General features: G+C 46.7%; 1 protein-coding gene across 1 annotated transcript in view; it reads right to left on the minus strand.

The window, feature by feature from the left end:
• Window positions 1-19,099, minus strand: part of RCC1 (regulator of chromosome condensation 1) — a 68,828-nt gene that overhangs the window by 32,389 nt on the left and 17,340 nt on the right. Inside the window, exons 5-6 of the mRNA XM_075335945.1 lie at window positions 18,496-18,592; window positions 18,171-18,293 (exon numbers count right to left, since the gene is read on the minus strand). Of these exons, the coding sequence (XP_075192060.1) occupies window positions 18,171-18,293; window positions 18,496-18,592 (220 nt within the window). The remainder of the gene's footprint in view (window positions 1-18,170; window positions 18,294-18,495; window positions 18,593-19,099) is intronic.

Below are 19,099 nucleotides of genomic sequence, written 5' to 3' on the forward strand. Positions count from 1 at the left end.
TGGTGCTGGCTTTTTGTTTTTTCTTCATTGAATTGGTCGGTGGTTGACCTCCACCTTGCTATGCACCCCAATTTGGGATGTATTCCATCTGTCTGGATTTTGGCGGTTGGTGACTGTTCACATTAAGTCATCAGGCTTTGTCCACAGGCTATTTACTTCATGCAGCATTTGCTTGGACCTGTCCCGCCCACAGCCATGACTCAGTCATGGGTACGGGATTGAAATAGACCAGGTGAGTGCTGCTAAGAGCAGTTCTACTATTCATATGTGAGGCCGTATGGCACATTTTATAAAAATATTTTAGTGTAGGACTGCTTCAAATGAGATTTGCCGTGACGTGGCGAAGCAGCTCAAGAAATTGCAATTTTTTGCCAAAAATCTCAAAATTTTTAAAATAAGTACAGTTTGGAATGTTTAGTGCCGCAGTGCACATTTGGTGCTGGCTTTTTGTTTTTTCTTCATTGAATTGGTCGGTGGTTGACCTCCACCTTGCTATGCACCCCAATTTGGGATGTATTCCATCTGTCTGGATTTTGGCGGTTGGTGACTGTTCACATTAAGTCATCAGGCTTTGTCCACAGGCTATTTACTTCATGCAGCATTTGCTTGGACCTGTCCCGCCCACAGCCATGACTCAGTCATGGGTACGGGATTGAAATAGACCAGGTGAGTGCTGCTAAGAGCAGTTCTACTATTCATATGTGAGGCCGTATGGCACATTTTATAAAAATATTTTAGTGTAGGACTGCTTCAAATGAGATTTGCCGTGACGTGGCGAAGCAGCTCAAGAAATTGCAATTTTTTGCCAAAAATCTCAAAATTTTTAAAATAAGTACAGTTTGGAATGTTTAGTGCCGCAGTGCACATTTGGTGCTGGCTTTTTGTTTTTTCTTCATTGAATTGGTCGGTGGTTGACCTCCACCTTGCTATGCACCCCAATTTGGGATGTATTCCATCTGTCTGGATTTTGGCGGTTGGTGACTGTTCACATTAAGTCATCAGGCTTTGTCCACAGGCTATTTACTTCATGCAGCATTTGCTTGGACCTGTCCCGCCCACAGCCATGACTCAGTCATGGGTACGGGATTGAAATAGACCAGGTGAGTGCTGCTAAGAGCAGTTCTACTATTCATATGTGAGGCCGTATGGCACATTTTATAAAAATATTTTAGTGTAGGACTGCTTCAAATGAGATTTGCCGTGACGTGGCGAAGCAGCTCAAGAAATTGCAATTTTTTGCCAAAAATCTCAAAATTTTTAAAATAAGTACAGTTTGGAATGTTTAGTGCCGCAGTGCACATTTGGTGCTGGCTTTTTGTTTTTTCTTCATTGAATTGGTCGGTGGTTGACCTCCACCTTGCTATGCACCCCAATTTGGGATGTATTCCATCTGTCTGGATTTTGGCGGTTGGTGACTGTTCACATTAAGTCATCAGGCTTTGTCCACAGGCTATTTACTTCATGCAGCATTTGCTTGGACCTGTCCCGCCCACAGCCATGACTCAGTCATGGGTACGGGATTGAAATAGACCAGGTGAGTGCTGCTAAGAGCAGTTCTACTATTCATATGTGAGGCCGTATGGCACATTTTATAAAAATATTTTAGTGTAGGACTGCTTCAAATGAGATTTGCCGTGACGTGGCGAAGCAGCTCAAGAAATTGCAATTTTTTGCCAAAAATCTCAAAATTTTTAAAATAAGTACAGTTTGGAATGTTTAGTGCCGCAGTGCACATTTGGTGCTGGCTTTTTGTTTTTTCTTCATTGAATTGGTCGGTGGTTGACCTCCACCTTGCTATGCACCCCAATTTGGGATGTATTCCATCTGTCTGGATTTTGGCGGTTGGTGACTGTTCACATTAAGTCATCAGGCTTTGTCCACAGGCTATTTACTTCATGCAGCATTTGCTTGGACCTGTCCCGCCCACAGCCATGACTCAGTCATGGGTACGGGATTGAAATAGACCAGGTGAGTGCTGCTAAGAGCAGTTCTACTATTCATATGTGAGGCCGTATGGCACATTTTATAAAAATATTTTAGTGTAGGACTGCTTCAAATGAGATTTGCCGTGACGTGGCGAAGCAGCTCAAGAAATTGCAATTTTTTGCCAAAAATCTCAAAATTTTTAAAATAAGTACAGTTTGGAATGTTTAGTGCCGCAGTGCACATTTGGTGCTGGCTTTTTGTTTTTTCTTCATTGAATTGGTCGGTGGTTGACCTCCACCTTGCTATGCACCCCAATTTGGGATGTATTCCATCTGTCTGGATTTTGGCGGTTGGTGACTGTTCACATTAAGTCATCAGGCTTTGTCCACAGGCTATTTACTTCATGCAGCATTTGCTTGGACCTGTCCCGCCCACAGCCATGACTCAGTCATGGGTACGGGATTGAAATAGACCAGGTGAGTGCTGCTAAGAGCAGTTCTACTATTCATATGTGAGGCCGTATGGCACATTTTATAAAAATATTTTAGTGTAGGACTGCTTCAAATGAGATTTGCCGTGACGTGGCGAAGCAGCTCAAGAAATTGCAATTTTTTGCCAAAAATCTCAAAATTTTTAAAATAAGTACAGTTTGGAATGTTTAGTGCCGCAGTGCACATTTGGTGCTGGCTTTTTGTTTTTTCTTCATTGAATTGGTCGGTGGTTGACCTCCACCTTGCTATGCACCCCAATTTGGGATGTATTCCATCTGTCTGGATTTTGGCGGTTGGTGACTGTTCACATTAAGTCATCAGGCTTTGTCCACAGGCTATTTACTTCATGCAGCATTTGCTTGGACCTGTCCCGCCCACAGCCATGACTCAGTCATGGGTACGGGATTGAAATAGACCAGGTGAGTGCTGCTAAGAGCAGTTCTACTATTCATATGTGAGGCCGTATGGCACATTTTATAAAAATATTTTAGTGTAGGACTGCTTCAAATGAGATTTGCCGTGACGTGGCGAAGCAGCTCAAGAAATTGCAATTTTTTGCCAAAAATCTCAAAATTTTTAAAATAAGTACAGTTTGGAATGTTTAGTGCCGCAGTGCACATTTGGTGCTGGCTTTTTGTTTTTTCTTCATTGAATTGGTCGGTGGTTGACCTCCACCTTGCTATGCACCCCAATTTGGGATGTATTCCATCTGTCTGGATTTTGGCGGTTGGTGACTGTTCACATTAAGTCATCAGGCTTTGTCCACAGGCTATTTACTTCATGCAGCATTTGCTTGGACCTGTCCCGCCCACAGCCATGACTCAGTCATGGGTACGGGATTGAAATAGACCAGGTGAGTGCTGCTAAGAGCAGTTCTACTATTCATATGTGAGGCCGTATGGCACATTTTATAAAAATATTTTAGTGTAGGACTGCTTCAAATGAGATTTGCCGTGACGTGGCGAAGCAGCTCAAGAAATTGCAATTTTTTGCCAAAAATCTCAAAATTTTTAAAATAAGTACAGTTTGGAATGTTTAGTGCCGCAGTGCACATTTGGTGCTGGCTTTTTGTTTTTTCTTCATTGAATTGGTCGGTGGTTGACCTCCACCTTGCTATGCACCCCAATTTGGGATGTATTCCATCTGTCTGGATTTTGGCGGTTGGTGACTGTTCACATTAAGTCATCAGGCTTTGTCCACAGGCTATTTACTTCATGCAGCATTTGCTTGGACCTGTCCCGCCCACAGCCATGACTCAGTCATGGGTACGGGATTGAAATAGACCAGGTGAGTGCTGCTAAGAGCAGTTCTACTATTCATATGTGAGGCCGTATGGCACATTTTATAAAAATATTTTAGTGTAGGACTGCTTCAAATGAGATTTGCCGTGACGTGGCGAAGCAGCTCAAGAAATTGCAATTTTTTGCCAAAAATCTCAAAATTTTTAAAATAAGTACAGTTTGGAATGTTTAGTGCCGCAGTGCACATTTGGTGCTGGCTTTTTGTTTTTTCTTCATTGAATTGGTCGGTGGTTGACCTCCACCTTGCTATGCACCCCAATTTGGGATGTATTCCATCTGTCTGGATTTTGGCGGTTGGTGACTGTTCACATTAAGTCATCAGGCTTTGTCCACAGGCTATTTACTTCATGCAGCATTTGCTTGGACCTGTCCCGCCCACAGCCATGACTCAGTCATGGGTACGGGATTGAAATAGACCAGGTGAGTGCTGCTAAGAGCAGTTCTACTATTCATATGTGAGGCCGTATGGCACATTTTATAAAAATATTTTAGTGTAGGACTGCTTCAAATGAGATTTGCCGTGACGTGGCGAAGCAGCTCAAGAAATTGCAATTTTTTGCCAAAAATCTCAAAATTTTTAAAATAAGTACAGTTTGGAATGTTTAGTGCCGCAGTGCACATTTGGTGCTGGCTTTTTGTTTTTTCTTCATTGAATTGGTCGGTGGTTGACCTCCACCTTGCTATGCACCCCAATTTGGGATGTATTCCATCTGTCTGGATTTTGGCGGTTGGTGACTGTTCACATTAAGTCATCAGGCTTTGTCCACAGGCTATTTACTTCATGCAGCATTTGCTTGGACCTGTCCCGCCCACAGCCATGACTCAGTCATGGGTACGGGATTGAAATAGACCAGGTGAGTGCTGCTAAGAGCAGTTCTACTATTCATATGTGAGGCCGTATGGCACATTTTATAAAAATATTTTAGTGTAGGACTGCTTCAAATGAGATTTGCCGTGACGTGGCGAAGCAGCTCAAGAAATTGCAATTTTTTGCCAAAAATCTCAAAATTTTTAAAATAAGTACAGTTTGGAATGTTTAGTGCCGCAGTGCACATTTGGTGCTGGCTTTTTGTTTTTTCTTCATATATATATATATATATATATATATATATATATATATATATATATATATATATATATATATATATATATATATATATATATATATATATATATATATATATATATATATATATATATATATATATACATATACAATATAATAATATATATATATATATATATATATATATATATATATATATATATATATATATATATATATATATATATATATATATAATATAATAATATATATATATATATATATATATATATATATATATATATATATAATATAATAATATATATATATAGATAGATAGATATAGAGATATATATATATATATATATAGATATAGAGATAGAGATATATATATCTATATCTATATCTATATCTATATCTATATCTATATACACTCCGGCACCCTAGGGGGACCAGCACCGGGTGACCGGTGTGGCTTACCGACCGCCCAAAGCGGAGTGTGTGTCCACCAGATTCCCTGCCTTAGGTCTCCCAGCTCGTTCCTGAAATCCTCCACCGGCAGAATGTTGTATAAAAATGGCTGCCGGAGCTCTCAGGGGAGGAGGGAGCCGTGGGCGGCGACTATTAAAGTGCGGGAATCTGGGGCCCTACAGTGATCAGTGAGGGGGGGGGGAGGAAACCTAAAGTATGCTCCAGCCCTCACTGCCGACGTCAGGTCGACCTTCCCGCCCTTACCCCTGACTGGCAGGCCCGGGGGCGGGAGTTATGGTACTAGGCCGCAATGAAGCCGGGGACTAAATTTAATACCGCGGCCGACAAACAGGCGCGGTCGGCGCGGAAGTCCCGGTCGTCACAAAACCAGCAGCTGCTACAGCGTCTGTGAAACAAGCGCTCCATGCACCGTCCCCATGGGGACACAGAGTACCTTTAGATGCAGGGCTCTGTCCCTGAGGATACATAGACTCCTGTCCGGCAGATTCCCACAGGGGCTGCGGAGGGAGCCCGGTCCCAGTGAATGGTGACCGGATAGGATCCCACTTCTCCCAGAGCCTCTAAGGGATGGTGAAGGAAAACGGCATGTGGCTCCAGCCTCTGTACCCGCAATGGGTACCTCAACCTTAACAGCACCGCCGACTTAGTGGGGTGAGAAGGGAGCATGCCGGGGGCCCTGTGGGGGCCCTCTTTTCTTCCAACCGATAAAATCAGCAGCTGCTGCCTAAAATGGAGATGGATGAGTGGATGTGTGCCTCCTTCCACACAAAGCATAAAACTGAGGAGCCCGTGATCCACGGGAGGGTGTATAGGCAGAGGGGAGGGGTTACACTTTTTAGTGTAATACTTTGTGTGGCCTCCGGAGGCAGAAGCTATACACCCAATTGTCTGGGTCTCCCAATGGAGCGACAAAGAAAGGGACTGTTCATACCAAGTACAGTGGAACCTTTGTTAACGAGAACAATCAGTTCTGGGAGTGTGCTTGTTAACCTAGTTACTCGTTCAGCAAAGCAATATTTCCCATAGGAAATCATTGCAATGGAGACAATTCGTTCTACACCTTAAATGTCCCATCCTGGTTCCCTATTGTGCCATCAGAGAGAGAGAGAGACACACACACACACACACACACACACACACACACACACACACACCTCACCTTCCGTTCCATCGCCGGTCTGCTGGCACTTGCAGTTCGTCGGTACAGGATGTGTTTCGGGTAACCATCGCGACGAGGGAGAAACTTCCACTGCCAGAGCGCTGACGTCAAAAGGCAGGAGCTCCTTGCCTCCGATTGGCCAGCGCACTGCCTTTGAGTAGCGGCTGACAGCAGAGGAACCATCGTTGCGATGGCTGCTGATACACATCCTGTAGCGGCGATCTACAAGAACCGGCCGGCAATGGAACAGAAGGTACACATATTAGGCTCACCTTCCCTTCCGTTCCATCGCCGGCCTCATGGTTCTTGTAGTTCACCGGTACAAGAGGTGTATCGGGTAACCATCGCAACGAGGGAGGAACTACCGCTGCCAGAGCAAGTTCCTACCTCGTCACGATGGGTACCAATACACATCCTGTAGCGGCGAACTAAAAGAACCATGAGGCCGGCGATGGAACAGAAGGTAGAGGTGAGCATTTGTTTGCGTGTGTTTTTGCGTGCTTGCGTGTGTTTGTGTGGACTGCAAAAGTGGGTTAGAGTGCGGTGGATGTACGGAACCGGAAGTGTGTGCAGTGAGTATTTTGCTCGTTCAGCAAAGTTTGCTCGTAAACAGAGTTGCCAATTTACAGCAAGCTTTGCTCGTTAAGCAAAATACTCGTTAACTGGGTTACTCGTTAAGCGACGTTCCACTGTACAGGTGCCCAGGGCATGCTTTAAGGTGCACCTTTCCACCTACAGTGGACCTTTGGATTATGAGTAACCCAGTCTGTGAGCGTTCCGCTAGACGAGCAAACCTTTTCACAGATTTGTAACTTTGTTTATGAGCAGGAACGCTCAATACTAGCAAATGCTTATTGCGCACACTTCCGGTTCCGTCCCTGCGCTCTGATCCACCCCGGCTCTGTGTAAACCTGGAGGTAACTTTCTGGTACCGTTGCTTCACCAGTGATATTTCCGGCTCAACTGTGTTACATTCCCGTGAGTGACTTTTGTTCTGCCCTGTACCATCCTGACCTCAGTCTTCCCTTAACCTCCATCTCCCTCCGGACCTGACCTGTGTCTACCATCTTGTCCTGGTCTCATCCTTCGTTCATTTGTCTCTTTGCCCATTTGCCTCTGACCTGTGTCCCCATTCTAGTCCTCATGCCCTCTAGTGGGCTTACCGGCTTACTCCTCTTAGGTGAGCTTCAGTGCTTCCCTTCAGGGCAGCGTTACATTAGACCAGGCTTGGTTTACTATCCTATTGCCCCCCCAGTGGTTGGTCAGGTAACTACTCCCTTAGTTAGCTCCAGTGTCTCCTCAGTATGTTACAATTCCATTGTACAGTACTGTATAGTATACACGATATTCTGTATACTATACAACAATTTGCATTTGTAGATACAGTACTGTACCTTCTGCTATTTTTTGAGTTGTGGAATGATCTGTTTGAGTTTCAATTATTTATGGGAAAATTCGCTTTGATATAAGAGTAACTTGATTTAAGAGCACACTCCCGGAATTAATTATGCTCGGGATCCAAGGTTCCACTGTACTAGAGGGTAGAGGGTAGAGGATAGAGATAGAGATATATACATACATACACACACACACACACACACACACACACCGTATTTTTCGGACTATAAGACGCACCCTGGTTTTAGAGGAAGAAAATAGGAAAATAAAAATTTAAGCAAAAAATGTGGTCATGACACTTATGGGGCGAGGATCTGCTGCTGACACTATTATGGGGGTAATGTCCCCAAATTCTCTGCTAAGGTACCCCATCCTGGTATATGCCCTCATCCTGCCATATGGCCCCATGCTCCCATATGGCCCCATGCTCCCATATGGCATGTATCCTGTATCACACAAAAAACGTTTATTAAACTCACCTTTCCTCGCTCCATGCAGCATCGCTCCTCCCCCGGTCTGTGGCGGCAGCAGCACCGCTTACTTCCGTGCAGCACACCATCTCCTCCTGTCTGCCGGTCAGCTGACCTGCGTGACTAGCAGCACACAGCGATGACATCATCGCTGTGCTCACTGCTTTCTACACAGATCATCCGACCGGCAGACTGGAGGAGATCACGGTGCTGCACGGAAGTGTCCGGTGAGTATGCCGTACTTATTCACTGCTCCCCGTGCTGATGGTGCACGGGGGGCAGTGAATACAGCGGCACATGATCACTCCAGACTGTAGTTGCCAGGGGTGATCACGGCCGGCTGTTAATTATGCGCGCACCCCCCGCCCATCACCCCGCCCTCCTGTCAGTGACAGCTGCAGCGCTGAGAGATGGGCGTGCATATGAAATGAGCGGGCCCACGTGGTCACGGCAGTGTGTCTTATGGTCCGAAAAATACGGTGTATATCTATCTATCTATCTATATATATATATATATCTATCTATCTCTATATATATTTATTATGTTCTCAGCACGGGAACAACTAAGATCCTGCGCAGAACCCTCAAACTCCCAGGCCTCTGGTAGAGGACCCGAGAATGAGGAAGGACAAAACCACCCACAGGGGGTGAGAAGGTAATTTTTTATTTATTTTTTTTCTAAAACATTAATAAATTATATATATATATATATATATATATATATATATATATATATATATATATATATATATATATATATATATATATATATATATATATATATATATATATATATATATATATATATATATATATATATATATATATATATATATATATATATATATATATATATATATATTACACACACACACAATTAGAACTTATATATGCAATTAGAATATTAACCCCTTAACGACCGCGGGCCGTAAAATTACGTCCTAAATGACATAATCTTACTGCCCGCGGTCCTCCGGCGGCAGCATGCCGCGATCGGCACATATCTCAGCTGATTTTCACAGCTGAGATGTGTGCCTGCTAGGCACGAGCAGAATCGTTATCTGCTCGTGCCGATTAACCCCTTATATGGCGCTGTCAATACATGACAGCGCCATTATAAGCGCAATCGCGGTAAAGTTTTACTTACCGCCGAAACCGGAAGTCACGTGACGCGATCACGTGACTCCCGATAGTTGTCATGGTAGTACAGGGTCATGTGATGACTCCTGTACTACACATGAATTGGTTTCACTTTCGCTGTGCCCGGGGCACAGCAAAAGAGAAAGACAGCGTATCTGCTGTTTACAGCCTTCCAGCTGTGATCAGCAGATACTGCAGAGCGATCGGAATGCTGATCGCAATAGCCCCTAGGGGGACTAGTAAAATAAAAAAAAAAAAAGTAAAAAAAAAAACAAAAAAACCTAAAAGTTCAAATCACCCCCCATTCGCCCCATTGAAAATTAAAGGGTTAAAAAAATAAAAAATATACACACATTTGGTATCGCCGCGTTCAGAAACGCCCGATCTATCAAAATATAAAATCAATTAATCTGATCAGTAAACGGCGTAGCGGCAAAAAAATTCCAAACGCCAAAACGACGTTTTTTTGTCGCCACAACTTTTGCGCAAAATGCAATAAGAGGCGATCAAAACGTAGCATCTGCGCAAAAATGGTACCGTTAAAAACGTCAGCTCGAGACGCAAAAAATAAGCCGTCATTGAGCCTAAGATCCCGAAAAATGAGAACGCTACGGGTCACGGAATATGGCGTAAAACGTGCGCCACTTTTTTTCGGACAAACTTCCGATTTTTTTTTAACCCCTTATATAAAAGTAAACCTATACATGTTTGGTGTCTACGAACTCGCACTGACCTGAGGCATCACACCCACACATCAGTTTTACCATATAGTGAACACAGTGAATAAAATATCTCAAAAACCATAGTGCTATCGCACTTTTTTTGCAATTTTTCAGCATTTGGAATTTTTTTGCCATTTTCTAGTACACAATATGGTAAAACTGATTGTTTCATTTAAAAGTACAGCTCGTTCCGCAAAAAATGAGCCCTCACATGACCATATTGACTGAAAAATAAAAAAGTTACGTCTCTCAGAAAAAGAATGGCGAAAAAAAAAACGGAAAGCGAAAAATCGGCCGGTCGTGAAAGGGTTAAAGAAGAAAAAAAAAAAAAAAAAAAAAAAAAAAAAAAACAAAAAACAAAAACCAATCATGTTCTCCTAAGGGTGTTACCGGCTGGTCTTCAGAGAAGCATTGTCATGACAAACTGAGTTTTCTGAGAATTTAGTGAGTTTTTTTTACCTCAATATTTGTAAGCTAAAACCAGTAGTGGTTAAATACAAAAGTGGTGACGCATTTCTATACCGTTCCTCTGTTTCACTCCTGGTTTTCACTACAAATACTCAAATCCTGAGGTAAAAATAAAAAAAAAAAAAACAAAAAAAAACCAAACACTTAATGTGTGAACATGGCATTACAGACATCACCTGCCTTTTTTGGAGCAAGTTCGACTTCTGATCCACGATGTACCATATTTTTAAGGATTATAAGACTCCCTTTCTTCGGCGCTCCATTGGGAGACCCAGACGATTGGGTGTATAGCTACTGCCTCCGGAGGCCACACAAAGCATTACACTAAAAAGTGTAAGGCCCCTCCCCTTCTGGCTATACACCCCCAGTGGGATCACTGGCTCACCAGTTTTCTGCTTTGTGCGAAGGAGGTCAGACATCCACGCATAGCTCCACTGTTTAGTCAGCAGTAGCTGCTGACTATGTCGGATGGAAGAAAAGAGGGCCCATACTAGGGCCCCCAGCATGCTCCCTTCTTACCCCACTTGTGGTATGTAAGGTTGAGGTACCCATTGCGGGTACAGAGGCTGGAGCCCACATGCTGTTTTCCTTCCCCATCCCCCTGAGGGGCTCTGAGGAAGTGGGATCTTACCGGCCCCCAAGCCCTGAGGCCGGGCTCCATCCACAGACCCAGTGAACCTGCTGGATACGGAGCTGGGTACCGTTCAGGGACAAGGCCCTGCAACTTTCAGGTACTCTGTGTCCCCGTACAGACAGGCACGCACACGCCAGACTTGCTGGGTGTGTTAGTGCGCCGGGGACAGTAACGCTGGGGTTTGAGTCACAGCAGCTTAGCTGTGTGACTTCATGTGCTGGGAACTACCGCGCCGGCCACTCTCAGAGCGGCGGCGCGGCTGGGACTTGTAGTGCGCCGGGGACTTAGCACCGACCGCGCTTTTACGGCGGCGGCGGCGCTTATAAATTTAGTCCCCGGCTTTTGCGGCCTAGCTCCGCTTCGTTCCCGCCCCCTCCCTGTCAATCAGGGAATGGGACAGACGCTGTGCAATCGTCAGCGCCGAGGGCTGGAGCCTTATTTACATGCTCCAGCCCTCTCACTAGGCACAGTGGGACGCAGGTTTCCCGCTTTTGGTCTGAGCACGCCCAGGGCCCGCCCCCCCCTCCACAGGACGCCGGCAGCCATTCCTGCATGCAGTCTGGCTGGAGGACGGACACAGGCTCTGGGAGACCCAGACTAGGGATTTCTGGCGACCACACACCCGCGTTTAGCGGGCGGTAAGCAGCACATTAGTGCTGGCCCCACTAGTGTCACAGTGTTGTATTGGTGTACTTTTTCCTGTACCAGATTATATATATATATATACTGCACTGTACGGTCGCTTCTTGGCTGTATACCCCTATATTGCTCTGAGGAGACAGCAACATGTCATCCACAAAACGCAAGGGTGCCAAGGCACGGGCTGCATACACTGCTTGTACAGCATGTGGGGCTAATCTACCAGCAGGCTCCAACGACTCATTGTGTGCAATGTTCAGTCCCAGTGGCACTTCGTCAGCCAGAGCCTATGGTGGTGGTAGCCCACTGTGACTATGACAAAAATCCTGGAGACCTTGCAGTCCAGGCCAGTTGCTCAGACCATAGACACTGCTGTGTCTATGTTCCCCGGTCCCCCTCAGTTGGAACTAATCCGTACTTCAAGGGGGTCCCAGGCATCACAGGCTGAGGGCTCTGACTCTGATGACAGTCCCAGGCCGCCTAAGCGAGCTCGCTGGGAGAGACCCTCCACGTCATCACGCGGGTCAGGGTCTCAGCGAGAAGGGTCTCTATATGATGAGACAGAGGTGGGTGATCAGGAGTCTGGTCCTGACACCGCACTCAATTTGGATACGCCAGATGGTGACGCCATGGTAAATGACCTTATAGCGGCCATCAATAGGCTGTTGGATATTTCTCCCCCAGCCCCTTCAGCAGAGGAGGCAGCTGCTCAGCAGGAGAAATTCCATTTCCTGTATCCCAAGCGTAAATTGAGTACTTTTCTGGACCACTCTGACTTCAGAGAATCAATCCAGAAACACCATGCTTATCCGGACAAGCGTTTTTCCAAACGTCTGAAGGATACACGTTATCCCTTTCCCCCTGACGTGGTCAAACGCTGGACCCAGTGTCCAAAAGTGGACCCTCCAATATCCAGGCTTGCAGCTAGATCCATAGTTGCAGTGGAGGATGGGGCTTCACTTAAAGATGCCAATGACAGACAGATGGACCTTTGGTTGAAATCTGTCTATGAAGCTATTGGCGCGTCGTTTGCTCCAGCATTCGCGGCCGTGTGGGCGCTCCAAGCTATTTCAGCTGGTTTGGCACAGGTGGACTCTTTCTTAAGTCCAGCAGTGCCGCAAGTGGCGTCCTTAACTACGCAAATGACTGCGTTTGCGACCTACGCTATCAATGCGGTACTAGACTCTACGAGCCGTACCTCAATGGCATCCGCCAACTCTGTAGTTTTGCGCAGAGCCTTGTGGTTAAAAATGGAAAGCAGATTCTGCTTCTAAAAAATGTTTAACCAGCTTGCCATTATCTGGAGACAGACTGTTTGGTGAGCAATTGGCGGAAATCATTAAACAGTCCAAAGGTAAGGACTCTTCCTTACCCCAGCCCAGATCAAGCAAACCTCAACAGAGGAAGTGGCAGTCAAAGTTTCGGTCCTTTCGAGGCTCGGGCAAGCCCCAATTCTCCTCGTCCAAAGGGACTCAGAAAGAGCAAAGGAGCTCTGATTCCTGGCGGGCTCACTCACGCCCCAAGAAAGCAGCCGGAGGTACCGCTTCCAAGGCGGCTGCCTCATGACTTTCGGCCGCCTCCCTCCGCATCCTCGGTCGGTGGCAGGCTCTCCCGCTTTTGCGACATTTGGCTGCCACAGGTCAAAGACCGGTGGGTAACAGACATTTTGTCTCACGGGTACAGGATAGAGTTCAGTTCTCGTCCTCCGCCTCGGTTCTTCAGAACTTCCCCACATCCCGACCGAGCAGATGCCCTTCTGCAGGCGGTGCATTCTCTAAGAGCAGAAGGAGTGGTGGTCCCTGTTCCTCTTCGGGAACAAGGACAAGGTTTTTACTCCAATCTCTTTGTGGTGCCAAAAAAGGACGGCTCATTCCGTCCTGTTCTGGACCTAAAACTGCTCAACAAGCATGTGAACGCCAGGCGGTTCCGGATGGAATCCCTCCGCTCAGTCATTGCCTCAATGTCTCAAGGAGATTTCCTGGCATCAATAGACATCAAAGATGCTTATCTCCACGTGCCGATTGCTACAGAGCACCAACGTTTTCTACGCTTCGTGATAGGAGACGACCATCTTCAGTTCGTAGCTCTGCCATTTGGTCTGGCGACAGCCCCACGGGTGTTCACCAAGGTCATGGCGGCAGTGGTAGCAGTCTTGCACTCTCAGGGACACTCTGTGATCCCTTACTTGGACGATCTACTTGTCAAGGCACCCTCTCAGGAGGCATGCCAACTCAGCCTGAATGTTGCACTGGAGACTCTCCAGACGTTCGGGTGGATCATCAACTTCTCAAAGTCAACTCTGTTACCGACCCAATCACTGACGTATCTTGGCATGGAGTTTCATACTCTCTCAGCGATAGTGAAGCTTCCGCTGGACAAGCAGCGGTCACTACAGACTGGGGTGCAGGCTCTCCTTCAAAGTCAGTCGCACTCCTTAAGACGCCTCATGCACTTCCTCGGGAAGATGGTGGCGGCAATGGAGGCGGTTCCGTTTGCGCAGTTTCATCTGCGCCCACTTCAATGGGACATTCTCCGCCAATGGGACGGGAAGTCAACATCCCTGGACAGGAAAGTCTCCCTTTCCCAGACGGCCAAGGACTCTCTGCAGTGGTGGCTTCTTCCCACCTCATTATCACAGGGAAGATCCTTCCTACCACCGTCCTGGGCGGTGGTCACGACAGACGCGAGTCTGTCAGGGTGGGGAGCAGTTTTTCTCCACCACAGGGCTCAGGGTACGTGGACCCAGCAGGAGTCCACCCTTCAGATCAATGTTCTGGAAATCAGAGCAGTGTATCTTGCCCTACTAGCCTTCCAGCAGTGGCTGGAAGGAAGGCAGATCCGAATTCAGTCGGACAACTCCACAGCGGTGGCATACATCAACCACCAAGGGGGGACACGCAGTCGGCAAGCCTTCCAGGAAGTCCGGCGGATTCTGATGTGGGTGGAAGCCACGGCCTCCACCATATCCGCAGTTCACATCCCCGGCGTAGAAAACTGGGAAGCAGACTTCCTCAGTCGCCAGGGCATGGACGCAGGGGAATGGTCCCTTCACCCGGACGTGTTTCAGGAAATCTGTCGCCGCTGGGGAAGGCCGGACGTCGACTTAATAGCGTCCCGGCACAACAACAAGGTCCCAACCTTCATGGCACGGTCTCGCGATCACAGAGCTCTGGCGGCAGACGCCTTAGTGCAAGATTGGTCGCAGTTCCGGCTCCCTTATGTGTTTCCACCTCTGGCACTCTTGCCCAGAGTGCTACGCAAGATCAGATCCGACTGCAGCCGCGTCATACTCGTCGCCCCAGACTGGCCAAGGAGGGCGTGGTATCCGGATCTGTGGCATCTCACGGTCGGCCAACCGTGGGCACTACCAGACCGACCAGACTTGCTGTCCCAAGGGCCGTTTTTCCATCGGAATTCTGCGGCCCTGAACCTGACTGTGTGGCCATTGAGTCCTGGATCCTAGCGTCTTCAGGATTATATCAAGAGGTCATTGCCACCATGAGACAGGCTAGGAAGCCCACGTCCGCTAAGATCTACCACAGAACGTGGAGGATATTCTTATCCTGGTGCTCTGCTCAGGGAGTGTCTCCCTGGCCATTTGCATTGCCTACATTTCTTTCTTTCCTGCAATCTGGGTTAGAAAAAGGTTTGTCGCTCGGCTCCCTTAAAGGGCAAGTCTCGGCGCTATCCGTCTTTTTTCAGAAGCGTCTAGCACGACTTTCTAAGGTACGCACGTTCCTGCAGGGGGTTTGTCATATCGTACCCCCGTACAAGCGGCCGTTAGATCCATGGGATCTGAACAGGGTACTAGTTGCCCTCCAGAAGCCGCCCTTCGAGCCTCTGAGGGAGGTTTCACTTTCTAGACTATCACAGAAAGTGGCTTTTCTGGTAGCGATCACATCTCTTCGGAGAGTGTCTGAGCTAGCAGTGCTGTCATCCAAGGCTCCCTTCCTGGTCTTCCACCAGGACAAGGTAGTGCTGCGACCCATTCAGGAGTTTCTCCCGAAGGTGGTATCCTCTTTTCATCTTAATCAGGATATCTCTTTGCCTTCTTTTTGTCCTCATGCAGTTCATCGGTATGAGAAGGATTTACATTTGTTAGATCTGGTGAGAGCACTCAGAATCTACATTTCCCGCACGGCGCCCCTGCGCCGTTCGGATGCACTCTTTGTCCTTGTCGCTGGTAAGCGCAAAGGGTCGCAGGCTTCTAAGGCCACCCTGGCTCGATGGATCAAAGAACCAATTCTTGAAGCCTACCGTTCTGCTGGGCTTCCGTTTCCATCAGGGCTGAAGGCCCATTCTACCAGAGCCGTGGGTGCGTCCTGGGCATTACGACAAGAGGCTACGGCTCAACAGGTGTGCCAGGCAGCTACCTGGTCGAGTCTGCACACTTTCACCAAACATTATCAGGTGCATACCTATGCTTCGGCGGACGCCAGCCTAGGTAGAAGAGTCCTGCAGGCGGCAGTTGCCTCCCCGTAGGGGAGGGCTGTCTTCGCAGCTCTGACATGAGGTATTCTTTACCCACCCAGGGACAGCTTTTGGACGTCCCAATCGTCTGGGTCTCCCAATGGAGCGCCGAAGAAGAAGGGAATTTTGTTACTTACCGTAAATTCCTTTTCTTCTAGCTCCTATTGGGAGACCCAGCACCCGCCCTGTTGTCCTTCGGGATTTTTGGTTGTTTTCGGGTACACATGTTGTTCATGTTGAATGGTTTTCAGTTCTCCGATGTTACTTCGGAGTGAATTTGTTTAAACCAGTTATTGGCTTTCCTCCTTCTTGCTTTTGCACTAAAACTGGTGAGCCAGTGATCCCACTGGGGGTGTATAGCCAGAAGGGGAGGGGCCTTACACTTTTTAGTGTAATGCTTTGTGTGGCCTCCGGAGGCAGTAGCTATACACCCAATCGTCTGGGTCTCCCAATAGGAGCTAGAAGAAAAGGAATTTACGGTAAGTAACAAAATTCCCTTCTTTCCTCCCAAACATTTGAAAGGAAAATGAGCAGTATGTCTTATAGGGCTGCTTCTCACTTGCGAGTTTCTCGCAGTAGAGCAATGCGAGAAAAACTTGCATTGGAATCGGACACATGTTAGTGAATGATTCAGCTCGCATTTGCGATTTGTTTTCCTCAGTCCAAATCGGTGTGAGAAAAAAAAAAAATCACTGCATGCTACTTTTTTTGCGAGTTTCTCGAACCATTTTTCTCAATGATTCCCTATGGAAGCGGATTAAAAGTAGGATCACACACGCGCACCAGCGTTCACATTTGCGAGTGTGGCAGGAACTATGCTCATTAAATATTCAACAGATGAATGTGACATCACATTCCCAAAGGTAAATTAACTGACACATGTGTAATCACTTTTATCTAGTTAAGATGTTGCAGGAAACCAGCATCGCAAACGCGACACACACGGGTCGCACACGCAAGACAAATCATTAATTTATTCAGAAATAGCATCGCAGTTGCGTTGCACTCGCACCTAACGTGAACTAAAATCAGCCGAGTTTTTTTCAGTCCAGTCGGACCGATTTTACTCGCATAGATGTGTTTCCAGCCATAATCCAAGTGTTGCTTACTGGCAGTAGTTGAGAGGGGTAGCAGGAGAAATGCTGCGGGCCCTGTAGATGCCATCCTGAGAAGGACGGCGGACTTCAAATAATGGCGCCTAGAGTCAGCGTGTGCGCAGCTGGAGCTCTCAGCTCAAGATTTCATCTGTGAATGCATCACCCCCAGTCCATTGATCTCCCAGCAGCGGACTTAGAGAAAATGGCACCTGGAGGCGACGTGTGTGCAGATGAGATCTTGAGCCAAGAGCTCCATTTGCGCATGCGCCGACTCTGGGCGCCATTTCTTTGAAGCCCACACCACCGACTGTTCCTGTAAGTTGCCTATCTTAGCCCGTAGCATTGTCTTACTCCACCACCGCCCCTGCCTCCTGTGACCTCGCTCCACCACCGCCCGCTCCCAGTAAGACACAATCGGATTGTAAGACAGAACCCATTTTACCTCCCCCCCACCCCCCTCTAAATTTGGGGTGTGTCTTATAATCCAATGCATATCTCCCCTCTTCCCACCTTAATAAAAATATTTTAAATCAGCAGACCTAATTACAACAGAATTCACTGGAGGTTGCACGGCTGACCGCGTGCAATTGGGTCTTTCCACGCCCAATATCAAGCCCAATATCAAGGAAGGAGCCTGAAATAAAGCTTTTCAAAAACCCCTAGCTAGGGAATCAAGACACTCCCATCTTGGCCAATAGATTCATAATGCTAAACTAACCTAGGCCTTTACGTCCTCCTCGATTGGTGAATCTCTCCGGTACCCTGCCAAGTTGACCCTGCTCACCACAGCCAGATGTGTACAGATGCCCGTCTGAGGTAAGCATCACAAGATGATCATTCCCTTTAATTTTGGAAAGTTAAAAAGAAAACATAGTTAATACCAACAAACAGTAGAATACATAAGCAGACAACTATGGCATAGCGAATAATATAACAAAAGATGCTATGTGCAATACACTTTGCAGCAATGTAACCAGACTACTGAATTATGCCAATAGTAACCTTGGCCAGTTACTCTCCTGCAATCTTTAACAGTCACTCACCTGAGGCTATTTTGACAACTGGTGCATTTATATGAACTTGTATGGGCACCATACTTTTCTTCATTGGCTCCAATAAACCAATAACTCCATTGTTATCCTACAAGAAGAGTAAAGAATCAAACGCTCGATATACAGCAAAACACAGGGAATGGAGAAGAGCTACAGACTAAAGAGACGTTACACGACTACTGCAGCCGCTCTCAGCTCTGCCAACATTGTACACATCTGTTTAACAGGTTATGAAGGAAAAAAGGCATTTTTCCCCAAACATGCCTAATTTTTAGTTTTGTAAGCCATTGGGAAAAGCACCTTAAAATATTTTTTTGGAAACATTTGTATTTTTCAAAAGATAGTGTGCATGCATTTCTTAAAGGGATTTATCACTTTCTCAATAGTGCAGCTTTCCTCACAAACGGACCAGCACTTCTGTCCATAATATGGCTGCTGGTGGAGGAGCACGTGACCAGACCATCTTCTCCAACTGTAAGACATCTGGGAAAGCCGCTTTTTTGCGGATTGTCATGTGCTCCTCCACCAGCTGCCATTTCCTGGACAGTTTGAGAGGAAAGCAGCACTAACAGAAAGTGGACAACCCCGTTAAATG

This window comes from Anomaloglossus baeobatrachus, chromosome 2, assembly GCF_048569485.1.
Source record: "Anomaloglossus baeobatrachus isolate aAnoBae1 chromosome 2, aAnoBae1.hap1, whole genome shotgun sequence".
Taxonomy (NCBI): Eukaryota; Metazoa; Chordata; class Amphibia; order Anura; family Aromobatidae; genus Anomaloglossus; species Anomaloglossus baeobatrachus.